The 13,320-nt window shown below is 40.1% G+C and overlaps 1 protein-coding gene across 1 annotated transcript in view; it reads right to left on the bottom strand.

Moving 5' to 3' along the window:
- Positions 1-2,625: 2,625 nt before the first annotated feature.
- Positions 2,626-13,320, bottom strand: part of SOD2 (superoxide dismutase 2) — a 12,192-nt gene continuing 1,497 nt past the window's right edge. Inside the window, exons 3-5 of the mRNA XM_023728677.1 lie at positions 8,933-9,049; positions 7,240-7,419; positions 2,626-5,179 (exon numbers count right to left, since the gene is read on the bottom strand). Of these exons, the coding sequence (XP_023584445.1) occupies positions 5,034-5,179; positions 7,240-7,419; positions 8,933-9,049 (443 nt within the window). The 3' untranslated portion in view covers positions 2,626-5,033. The remainder of the gene's footprint in view (positions 5,180-7,239; positions 7,420-8,932; positions 9,050-13,320) is intronic.

Here is a 13,320-nt window from a genome sequence, read left to right as displayed (position 1 = left end):
TATTGCACAAAGTTCTGTTGTGACCCATAGGGTTTTCATTGGCTGATTTCTGGAAGTAGATTACCAGCCTTTTCTTCCTAGTCTGTCTTAGTCTGGAAGCTCGGCTGAAACCTGTCCATCGTGGGTCACTCTGCTCGTATTTGAAATACCAACAGCATAGCTTCCAGTATGAGAGCAACACGCAAGCCAGCACAGTATGACAAACTGACTGGTGGTCATTTAGCAGGTCTCAGTATAGCAGCACACACGGGGTCGCCATGAGTCAGAGTCAACTCGACAGCCAGTGGCAGTGATGGTGCAATAATACAGTAGCTGGCATTTACCGTAAGTCAAAACAGGCTTAGTGATGGAGCTGGGATACAAGTCCAGGCAGTCTGGCTCCAGAATCTGTGTGTACCACCTCCCTATGAACAGATCTAAGGTGTTAGGAACTGCTGCTTTTGATATCCCTTAAATGCTGATGGGAACTAAGGGCTGAAAGACTCATTTGTTGTGTTTTTATTGTTGTTTCCTCTTGGCATCTCCCTTGAGCCCCAGTGAAAGATGGTGCCAGCTTTGCGCACTCCCAGCAAGTATTCTATTGGATGGAGAACCTTGTTTAAAGGATGTAAGTCCTATGCCTTTTGTAAATGACAGAGCCATTTAATATTACCTGTGTTCACTCATCTAGTATAATCCTAGTCAATACCTAGATAAAACCATAGGACACTAGAGCTGGCACCTCAAGATCTCTCACCCAAATCCTTTTTACAGCAGGAGTAGGACCCACTGATGAAGCAGGAGAAAAGTGGGGTGCAGAACTCAAATTCTAGTAAAAAGACCAGACTTAATGGTCTGAGACTGGAGGAATCCCAGAAAGCATGGCTCCCAGACTCTCTGTCACCTCAGAACTGAAACCATTCCCGAGGCCAGCTCTTCAGACAGATTAGACTGGACTATGGAACATAAAATGATACTCGTGAAGCGTGTGCTTCTGAGCTCAAGTAGATACAAGAGGCTAAACGGGCAGCTTCTGTCTGGAGGTGAGATGAGAAGGCAAGAGGGTCAGGAGCTGGTTAAATGAACACGGGAAATCGGGTGGAAGGGAGTGTGCTGTCACAGTATAGGGAGAGCAACTAGGGTCACATAACAATGTAAGTATCAAGTTTTGTATGACAGACTAAGTTGAATTGTAAACTTTCACTTAAAGTACAAAAAAAAAAAAAAAAAAAAAGAGTAGGACCCAAAACAGGCGTGTTGACCAGTGTCACACAGGCAGGAACTTGGTGGAAGCAGCAGGACCGGGACCAGGACCAGGCCGCCCAGCACCTAACTCATTGTTCTTGCCGCACTACACACAAAGGCAGCTGCAGGTGGAGCAGCAAGCATAAGGCCTTCACAGTCACAACGGCAAGAGCCCTGGTGGCACAGTGGTTAAGTGCTCAGCTGCTAACAGAAAGGTGGGGGGTTCGAACTCATGTTGTCAAACCTCTTCATGATTTTTATGTTAACTTCTGAGCCTCGGCTATTCTTTGATGAAACAGGGAAACTTGTATTCACTTTGGAGTATTATAATAAATACATTCAATCACGTCATGAATATTTGAATATGGGTACAGAATTGGGTGTCAGGTACCAAAGACACATAAATGAACAAGAACCTTCTGGCCTGGGCCTTCGCGGAGAGTTTTAGTGGGAGCAGAGATACACACGGAGTTACCATTATGCTGTGCATTAAGAGAGGTACTGGGTGCCAACTATGGGACACACTGAAAGTAAAATCACTAGCATACAGCAGGAACTCAAAAGTTGCAGTTCTTTCCCTTTCATAAAATAGAGGCAGTCCTTTCTTTAAACATGTTCCAGAAGCATCTTGAGGGTGTTACTATTACAAGCATTCATGGAACTAATAGCAGAAGGCATGACTTTACCAAACACAGGTCATACCAACCTCACTTCCCTTCCCCTTTCTAATACTAGTAATCCAGGGAGAGAAAGGTGCACTAGGTAAGTTCTCACCTTCCAGTTATCAGAGGGAGTGAAATACCACCAGTCCAGAAGTTTATGGAGAACAAATTAAGGCAAGTTCCATGTGTGGTTAGTGTTCTAAGGTGTTATAACATGACGACTTTATAATTTAGTATATAAAGTACTATGCTTTTATGTATCATAATGTTAGTTACAGACATGACTGGAAATACAGTTCATATTCCTTCTGGACTTTAGGAAGAAAATTTCAACTCCCTACTATTATTTCTTTCCCACAATAAAGCAGAAAAATGATAAGGCATTATAGGATTATTAATCTCCTGACACACACATTCACAGTGCAACCTTCTTGTGATGACTGCTAGAGTCCTTTATCGACAGTCAAAACACTTCATGCTTACAGTTGTAATGTTTCTTTCATGAACGATTAAGTGAAAACTCTCCCGAACCTTTAAGAGCTGTAGTGTGTAATTGCTTTGATGCACACCTTACGAGACAGGACATTAGCTTGCTGGGATCGTTAGGTATGACTGGTAATGAGAAACAGTAATTTATAAAATATTCACTAATCATTTTCCCAAACAGTAGTTCCCCAAAATTGAAACAGAAAATAAGACTTGTATTTACACCTAGTTTTAGATATGATTCACAACACACATCAATCTAAATTTTATTTAAAAGGTGCTCAATACAGACACAAACCTCACTTTAATATCATGAATTTGAGAGTGCAATCAAGCGGTAATTTCTCAACATGAAAGTTTAATTATTACACTACAGTTCAAGCCACAATACTATTTCACAGGCAGGAGTTGTTCTGCGTCCTTGTGTCCTTTCAGCACCTGTCATTCAGAGGCTCTTCTGGCACATCGGTGACGCGGGTGGGCGGGCCCTGCTGCGTCATCACAAGCTCCCCTTGGATGAAAACTACACGTTCTTTCGGAAGAAACTGCACTTTTACTTTCTTCTCTTCTCTCTTATGAAAACGGGGCCCCACAGAATCCTACATTCTCATTTTCCGCTGGATGATTAAAGTCTGTAGTTGGTTTAAGTGACCTTGATCTCTTAAACAAACCTACCCGACGGGGAGGAAAATGCTCTACTGAAGCAGCGTGCTTTCCTCCTCCTTCCACTGTTCTCTCAACATAAACTCAAAGCAAAAATAGAGCCCCACAGAAATTTCAATATTGAATAGTTTTGCAATCTTAAAGCTTAGTAGGAGCCCAAAAGCTTTATATAAATCAGTAATCTCTGCATAAATTTGTTAGTTCCATACAAAGCAAGATCTAGTTGACTACTACTTGTATTCAAAAGCGCGTCTTTCGAAAGGACCCTAGTTTTCTAGCTGGTCTGTTTAAACACTGTTTACATAGACAAGCAGTAATCACATGACTCCCATCTGAGCCCCATGAAAGTCACGGCTGTGGTATATAAAGAATGGCAATCACAGTCTCCAGCTTTCTCAATGAATGAACACAAACATAAGTGCGCGCGCACACACAGAGTCATCAATGGTCTCACCAGCACTGCTGACAATCCTGAAAGCCTGAATAGCTTTCTAATTGGATTCTAAGAGAAAAGTGCCTTGAATTTTTTTTAAAAACTTCAGTCTTCAATATTGAAACTTCTAAGTTACTCCATTTTTCCATGAAAAAAAAATACATATATAACAATTATGTTGGGGGAAAATTAAAAATAGAAAGATGAAGTTGGGAAGACTTCCTGTTACTAAATAGGTTTAAAAGAAAACCTATATAGAGAATATTCCAATAGCATTATTTATAACAACAACTGGAAACAGGCAAAATATCCAGTAATACAGCCAGTAAAATAAATTCGGAAATGTCCAATGGATAAAACATCACACATCGATTAAAATCATTAGGAAGAGGATGAACATCATGGGGGAATGCATGACAATGGGTTAACCAAATACAAAAAAGGATCCCTGCTACATTTACATAGAATACAGCTCAGTTTGCAAGAACTAAACAGGAACAGAATTTGACATGCGGTGTCACTGTCTTGTGGGTATATTTTTCCTTTACTGAAAAACAACACAATATATAGTGATTGTACATTTTGGAAAAGAAAATGAAAAACAACAAAAAAGACAGAATAACTCAAAAGCACATCTTGGAAAATAATTGGTTCTGAGGGAGGAGTGAGGCCAGCCTCGTCCTGAGGTCAGTTTGCCCTCCTGGGGAGGGCTGTGCTTGACCGAGGGACGCTCAGGAAGGAGGTGTCATGCAGGGGCAGGAGCCTGGCCAGAAACATCTGTGGTCTAACTTCTGTCATCGATTTTATCAACAAGGCCCGAATTTGTCCACTTTGAGCACTTTTATACGATACATTTATCTTAAGGACAAAATTTCACATTATAGTTTTCATATTTGAAAAATTCAAAAACACAACTATCTTTTTATAATAAAGCAGTTCTCAATTACCAATCTAGTTTTTCTTTTTTTTTAAATATGTGTTAACTCTGTGAAACATGGGGCTATCCACAATAAAGACCACTGGGTGATATCTATCAGACGTTATAGTAGGCAGAGGATTACTTACAGAAAGCCATTTTCAGTAGAAAATTGAGTAATTTCCCTTGGGTGGATTTTACTGTCAAGCTGGGGCAAGACTAGATTTTCTATAATTGCAATAGAAGAGGATTAGAAAGGCTTCCCTACGGGTCCCAATCATCTAGGGATGGAATATTTTTGATGGGTTTCATGATGACAATTACAACCTCCTAGGCTATCTTCGCTATGAGTTGGAATTGACTCGACGGCAAAGGGTTTTCTTTTTGGTTAGGCTCTCAGCTCTCTGAAGACAACATTCAATCAAAAAATTAAATCATGCAAAGCATTCAATATTTTCACAACTGCCCAATAACAAAATTTTAAAACAACCGAACATTCATAGCATTAAATTCTGTTTATCACATATTTGAATAAGCAACATTTAAGAAATGATATACAATAAAGCAGCTTATTAGTATATTGCAATACTCTACACCACTACAAAAATAGTCATCAAGAGCTTGACCTACGCAGTACAATGATAATGTTTTACTTTTTGCAAGCCATGTATCTTGCAGTTACGTTGTCCCAGTTGATCACCTTCCAAATAGCTTTTAAGTAATCAGGTCTGACATTTTTATACTGAAGGTAATAAGCATGCTCCCACACATCAATCCCCAGCAGTGGAATAAGACCTATAGGGAAAGAAGAAAAAAAAAGCAAACACTGAATTTCAACCTAAAAGGCTGCATCTTCTCAATTTAAACTTTAACTAACCTATGCACCCAAAATCATCTGCTACAACATTCTCATTCACGTTTCAGTTTCTTATATAATAGGAAATCTGCATTAAGAATAAACATTCTTATTAAAAAGATTTTAAACTTTCCTCTTTGGAAGAAAATGTGATATAGTAAAAATGGTTAAGACAGACTTGGGGAAATCAATTAACCATAGTTATCATAATAAAAACTTCATTGATTCCGACTCATAGTGACCCTACAGGACAGAGGAGAACTGCCCCACAGGGTTTCCAAGAAGCAGCTGATAGATTGGAACTGCCAACCCTTTGGTTAGCAAACTTAGGTCTTAACCACTTTGCCACCAGGCCTCCACGGTACCGTGCCAGCTGTTCTTAAATACCAGTAACAGATTCATTAGAGCCAATTCTCCCAGTGTTCCTAACTGGCAGTCTCAAAAGCCTCAGTTAGGGCGCATTAGGGTTATGGGGCTGAGTGAGGACTCCCAAGCATCTCTTGCAAAGTATCTGAGCACTCATCCAGGTTATGAGAAACTGCTCTGCTCCCCAAGGCTAATTTTAGTCATAGGGAATACAAAGAATTCATGAGAAATTAATAAAGAATAAGTTAGTAAGGGAAACTGAATAAGACTAAGGAAAAAAATATGTCTTCAGAAATTAAGTAATAATAGATGAAGAACTTAGTTGTATCTAGAAAACATTCACTTTAGAAAACTCTCAAACTAAATGATAGCTCTCCTCTATGAAAATAATTCTCAACCAGTGTGTCTTGATCAGTTGTGAGGTCTCTAATTAAAGTGGTAAATTTATAAATTATTTTTCCCATAAATAAATTACCATCGCTTTCATTTCTTTTCATTCCAACGGGCTTTCTTTAGTAGGAGGGGGAGAAGTGTAGTTAGGATTTACCTATAAATCACAGCCTCTCCAGTCGGGTGCCTTTATGTATATACCTGACCCTTGACAGTTATTTAGGGCTCCCAAATCTTTTGTGGCTTTTACAAATTCTCATTGCATCTCACTTTCCCAAAAGAGCTATTTAGATTCCAGCAAAACCTAAGAACATCCAGGGAACTGAGTCATGCAAGCAAGTCTCCTGACATATGATGTCGTAGAAAAAGTGGGTGAGAACTACTGCTTTATAACGTGAGGGCATCGCTTTAGATTCTTCACCTCAAAGATCAAAAGTGCAGCTAACTGCTGGTTGGCTTATGGTTCTATTTCCATACTCTTAAATGACATGTTAGAAAGGGCTTCTAGTTCACTTTGGCTCAACATAAAATAGAATAAAAAAAAAAAGATCTGGTGAACCCAGCAAGGAGCTTCTAAGCAAAATATCGTCCTCTACCAAAGACCCCTAATAAAGGCAGAAATCTGGGAACTTGAGTTCTAGTCTCAGTTTTACAACAAAAGAAGTTTGAAAGGCAGTGCTCAGCCGAAGGGATGACAGTGCAAACTCTGCAGCCAGACTGAGCTTGGATTTCTTTTCCTTGCTCTTGTTTATCCAACCTATTTTTATTTTAGTGTACGTATCATGTAAGCTTATGCTAATTATCTGTAGAAAGAAGCAGAGTTTTATGTTTAAAACATTTTTGTTGTTGTTGTTAATTACATGCACTTATTTTACAAAATGTCAAGGACTTTAAAAGCATTTTTGTGTACACAAAAGACCCTGAGTATCATCCGTTAGGAGCCCTGGTGGCGCAGTGGTTAAGAGCTACGGCTGCTAACCAAAAGGTGAGCGGTTCCAAACCACCAGCTGCTCCTTGGAAACCCTACAGGGCAGTTCTACTCTGTCCTAGAGGGTCACTAGCAGTCGGAATCGACCTGACAGCAACAGCTTTGATTTTTGGTTTTTATCATCTGTTAAGATTTCCTCAAATTATTACACGGCCATGATAAGTTCAAACACTGCTAATTTTCCTTATTTCTAGTTAAATTCCTTGTAATAAACTCTCTCTCCTAAAGACATCTCTAACAATCTTCATATCTAACCTGTTGTTCCTTCCAGTGGGTCCTGATTAGAACAAGCGGCAATCTGTAAGAGTCCCCGTTCCTTGTTGAAACCAAGCCAACCCCAGCCTGAACCCTGAACGCCAACACACACAGCTGTCAACTTCTTCGTAAACTTCTCAAAGGAACCAAAGTCACGTACGATGGCCTCCAGCAATTCCCCTATTAAAAAACAAAAAATCCAAAGATACCGTGTGTAAACAGAGTTCAGCTTATATTATGTCACAGATATTGAAATATTACAACTAGATAGCAGCATACAGAAGGGATACCACAACCCAGTAAGCCTACATCATACCAGTGTTCCACTGTCCTGACACCAGTATCCTAAGGTTTCACAATGTTAATATGCTTTTTCAATGGAGGCTGAGAGGGATTTCTCCACTCACTGTGCTATCTGCAGCAGGAAAGAAATAATCATTTCCATTTTTTTTTGTTTTGTCCTCTCAATAGAAACTTTTACTTTGACTTTTATCCTATCTGCTCTATGTCCCAATTAGGGAATAAAAAGTGGTAGCTGTTATGTGATTCCTTTCCAAAGCAGCCTGGATTTATCTTATAAATTATACTGTTTTAAAAAGAGTGATTTTCTCTCCTATTACTGAACTAAAAGTACACTCTAAGAACTATAACCCTTTTATTCTGTAGCAATCTAGAATATTAACACTAGGTTAAGCCTATCAACTAAATCAACTGGGCCAAAACTACTAATTCTCTTATCCCACTGGTTTAAAAGCAATCATTTATCATAGGCACAAATTATGGAATAAAGTGGTACAGATTATACAAAACAGCAGAGTACCAAAACTTCTTGGTTGAATGTGGGTATATCTGATATTCTGGCAACTCACAGATTTCTAAAGTATTAAGTCATGGTCTGAAGACCTCACGCAGAGAAAACAAACTGTCCAGCTTCCCGTACTTACGCCCCTATTCGTCATTACCTCAAAATGAAACTGCTTATTTCAGATGCTTAAAATATGCTGTCTTCTACAACGCGGGTTAAAAGCAAAAAAATAAAAACAGAAACAAACAAACAAAAAAAAAAAAACACAGAAACTTAGGATACATGCAAGGAGCAAGAAACGAGAGGAGAGCTGGATGCCTGCCCCATGCCTTCCCTGGGGTGAGGAAGGTGCTCATGGAGTCTGGCCCTCACAGACACATGAGAAGTTCATAAGCAACGGTCGTAAACAAGACCATGCAGCTCTGGGCTTCCCTCTTACCTGAAGCTTTTACACCTGGAAAACCCAATTTTCGGGGGTAACTGACTTTACAGTGAAGAAAAACAGTAAAATAACAGCAAAAGGAACTATTTTAATTTAATGCTTTATGTATAATAACTTTATTCTTAAAACAGTCCTTTGATTGCACCTATATCATATAAATGAAGAAACTGTATTTTCAGTGATGGTCTTTTCCTAACATGAGGTACAGTACATTTAAGCCAAATTGTATGTATATGGGGGGGGGGGCATAAGGTCTGATGATACAGCTACCTGAATGCATTAGCCATCCTTAGTTACATTCCTTCGAAAGTTACGACTTCATTGCACTTCTTGTTACAAAAAATACACCAGTAGTGATCCTCAGAGAGAATTAAGGTAACAAGAAAATCAACAATTGTTCCTGTTATGCACAAAATGTAGAAAAGGGTGCATCAGTGTATACCGACCTTTGGGTTCTCCACCGCCATTAGGGCTCAGGTTTGTCCAGAAGATGCTATGATTAATGTGACCTCCGCCATTGAACTTCAGCGCAGGCTGGAGAGCTATCTGGGTTGTAACATCATCTGAAATGTTAAAATGCAAACACATTTTTTTTTTTTAATGCTTACTTGTTCAGCCATTCAACACACTCGTATTTTTCTTTGTAAAATGTCAGATAACTAGACCAGCTCATCTATAGCATCCCTATTGGTCCTGAAATATCACAAGTTCAGAATTCTACAAAGAAAAGGACCCTCCCGACATTACTTGTCCCAGCTGCTTTCCAGTTCAATTAATAAAAGCTGACCAACAGTGAGAGGCCCAGCAGGTTGCAAAGGTCACAGTAAATTCACTCATGATCTTCAAGGAGCTCAGGGTTTTCTTGGATAGAAAAGATTTCAGAAAATGAAGTAATTAAGACAACAGAGATAGAACATAATGGAATACTAAAATGTATGATTCAATAAATAGACTCTACAGAAATTGTTCAACTCTCATTTTCAACAGTATTTCATTGGGGAATATTTCAACGTTACTTTAACAAGAAGCCCAACATATTCAAAACTGAACTCCTGATCTCCCTCTGCCAAGCTTACTTATCCTGTGGCCTTTCCTCTCAGTGAATGCCACCTCCTCCGTTTCTTAGGACATTTTTCATTCCTTGAGGTCATTTGTGACTTCTCTCCTCTCACACCCCATAGCTAATCCACCAGCAAACCCAGCTCTACCTTCAAAACATGTCCAGAATCCAATCGCATCTTCCCACCTGTGCTGCTACTCCTCTGGCCCACATCACCGGCACCTCCCACCCGCATCACTGCCAACATCTCCTCACTGGTCTCCTGCTTCCACATCTGCCCCCGCATCGTCTGGTCTCGCCCCAGGCACCAGAGGGCTCCTCTAAAAACCTAGGCCAACCATGGCCCTCCTCTCCTCAAACCCCTGCAAGAGCTGCCCTGCTCACTCAGAGCCAACCCCAAGTCCTTACAATCAGCTACAAAGTTGCACATCATGGGACCCTCTGTGACCTCTGTCTGCATCTTCTCATTGTCGTCCTCTCCCTCACCCAAATCCAGCCACGCCGGCCTCCTGGCACTTACATGAAAAACTGAGTTTGCTCCCAGCTTAGGGCTCTGACGGACCACTCCTTCTCTCTAACTCTTCCCTCAGGTAGCCTTGTGGTTCATTCCTTCATTTTTCCTTCGGGTCTCTACTGGAAGGTCACCTGACCTGAGGCCTTCCCTGACCAAGGTACGTGAATGAGCCATTCCCCACCACTCCCTCCCTACTTTGTTTTCTGGAGGACTTATAACCATTTGCACACTACGTGTTTACTTTTTTATCATCTCGCCCTGCCAGAATGTGAGCTCCAATGAGGACAAGGATTTTTGGTCACTGCTGCATCCTCAGGCCTAAAATATTGCCTCGTATATAGCAGGGACTCAGTAGATATTTGTTGACTGACTAGATGATTCAATCTATAAAAATATAATTTCTACGAAATAAATACTAATTCTCTGGTAGCTAGAATTTAAAAAAAAGAGAGATTTCATGTTTGAAATATCTGAATGTATTCTCAAAATACTTGGGAAAGTAAATGGACACCAAAAAGACTTTCTATCAGGCTAAATAAGTAGGCCAAATATAAATTTTTCTCTAAGCCTTCAAGAAGTTACAGATTAGCTGAACTGTTAGGAAAAATGGAAATTCTCTTGCTCGATATGGAGCGCTCGCTCCTCATTCGCAAGATACCGAGAGGCAACGTGAAGGACACGGAGAACCACTGACCATAGGTGCTGCCCTCGTGGAGATTACATACTGGAAAACGCTCTCGACTGCTATTCTTAAAGCCCACATTAAAACGTGTGTGAGGAATGCGCTTTCTGAAACAATAAAGCCAAACCTGAATTGTTCAGCAATTCAGAAAGGTAAGGGGAACTGAGTGATGATCTGAGTACACAGATAATCTCTTCAGTGTCTGGGTTTGTTTTGTTGTTGTTGTTTTACACAGACCGACTGGTTTTTTGCCATGTTTACAAATTATTCTTCTTACAAGTCAGTGTTTCTCTATTAATTTTTCTAGGAGAATCATCCTAAAAATAAATGTACTTTCTATATTTTTTAATAAATCAATAGTAACTAAATTTTTCTAATAGGAAAGAAATATGTTTATTGATCATCAGTTTAACAACTTCAACATCTTAAATGAAAAAGTTTATGTAATGACTTTAAAATGTTAATAGAAATGTTGGGGTCTTAATATCTATTTTTAAGACCACTTTTCTGAAGTTCAACTTTTTTTTCTTTGATTTCACTTCAGTTTCTTTTTTCTTCTGATAAATCCAGTAAAATGAAAGTTAAATAAGTTTACTTTAAAAGTATTTGTTAGTCAGTTACATACGATGAGATGATGGATGATATTATCTTATCCATACTCTTCTTTTTTCCCAAATTTTCAAGCCTAAAAATTTAACTTTTTAATAGTTTTTAAAATACATTCTTTAAATAAAAGAAAACTCTGTAGGTCCTTATTAACTTATAGACAATATACTACAATAACGTAATGCTTTTTTTCCAGTAGCTTTCACTAAACAAGTAAAGCTTTGATGCTACATGAAAAGAGCTGAAATCAAGCTGTTTTTGAAACACTGAGAAGGTTCCTGGGCATCAGATGTTGCTGTGTAGGAAAAACTTTCACAATTGTGCTGTTCCCCCAGCCTCCCCAACAACACTTCCACATCCTTCACACATTGGTCATTTCCTAAATCATGGGACCTTTTCCCTTATTCAGGGTTCCTGATTGTCACAAGCAAATCTTCCAAAATGTGGCAACTTCCTCTTCCCGCTGAACTACTCCGTTCTCCCACTAGATGGCAGCAGTCCACAGGACAGCTTGGTCTGTAAATTACTCAAACGTTCGAAGTCTGGAATTTCATAAAAACATACTGAGGACTATATTTCTGAACTGGGTAGTTTATCAAGCTGTACATGCTCTCCGGAACATGACTGCCATGATTCTGTTCCTTGTGGAAGCCACTGATTAGTAGACTGAGGAACACAATACAGTTCAGTACAGAAACATTAAAACATAGAATTCCCATACACGCCCCCAAACACAAAAACGCCACACACTACGGGATATGTCAGTTGAGCACTTTTAAAAAAAATAACTCCATATTACATTTCAGTTGAATTACAAATATTAGTAAAGAGACTCAAGCCTGTTTCAGTTTCCCACAAAAAAGGATAGTTGCCTTGTGAACTCTGACCCCTGGATCAATTCCAGAAATGTATCCCGTCTACAGGGCCTGAACTGGTCCACAGTTAGGTAACCGCTTTTTGGTAATGAACATCACAATGCTAACTGCTCGCCTCTTCCTCTCCCATAGAAAGAAAGACAAGAGGGCTACAGAAGTCTCACAGGGCAGGGGGCTGCACAGCATATACGGAGAGCACAGGTGCTCCGGACTCCGAGTCTAGGCTGGATTCCCATCCCATCAGTCCCCAAGACAAGGACAATGGCCACAGTTGCTATCACAAGGCAGGCAGTCAATAAGGTGTTAACTCCTTTAGTCTCCCATGCTCAGTGTGGCCACTGCTTGAGACGGCTGGCCCAGCAGCTACTCTGGACTTGGAAAAGGAGACAATGAGGTTGTCAGCCTCCTCCCGCCTCTTGTCCAGGCAGCGTGGCTCAGAAAGACAAACTCTGGTCGTGGACAGCAGAGCCCCATTCTGCCACTTTCGTGGGGGGGGGATTGGTGAGGAACCCTACTTGGGAGGACACAAAGAGTTATGCTGGCACACAAGGGCACCTGCGTACCCCCGCGTCTGGGCCACAAGTGGAAAGGCCCTCTTAGCCATCTTGCAGATGGAGACCCCAGAGACCAAACATTTCCCAGAAGCACGTTACAGAATATGAACAAATTTTAATTGCTAAAATGCCAAAAAAATACAAAAACTACACCCATTGCCATAGAGTCAATTCCAACTCAAGGCAACCCCATTAGTTAGAGTAGAACTGCTCAAAGATTTTCTTGGCCGTAGTCTTTATGGAAGCAGATCGCCAGGCCTTTCCTCTCTGTTGCCGCTGGGTGGATCTGAACCGCCAACCTTTAGATTAGTATTCAAACACAAACCTTTGCACCACCCAGGGACAATATGCAAAAAGAAGTTACAAATTACAGCTTTCTTACAGCTCTACAATTCACCACTGCTAGCGATATGTGTAACGAAAATGGGACTTTTAAATGTAATCTAGCTGTTCTTAGTAACTGTAATAGTAAAACTCATAAACTTATTCATGGGATTTTAAGTTTTCTGAGGCAATAATACAAGTTCATACAAACCCATCAAG

The sequence above is a fragment of the Trichechus manatus genome, unplaced genomic scaffold (assembly GCF_000243295.1).
Source record: "Trichechus manatus latirostris isolate Lorelei unplaced genomic scaffold, TriManLat1.0 scaffold00002, whole genome shotgun sequence".
In the NCBI taxonomy this organism is placed as follows: domain Eukaryota; kingdom Metazoa; phylum Chordata; class Mammalia; order Sirenia; family Trichechidae; genus Trichechus; species Trichechus manatus.
Note: the sequence above shows the minus strand (reverse complement) of the source record. Positions and strands in the feature narration are given on the sequence as shown.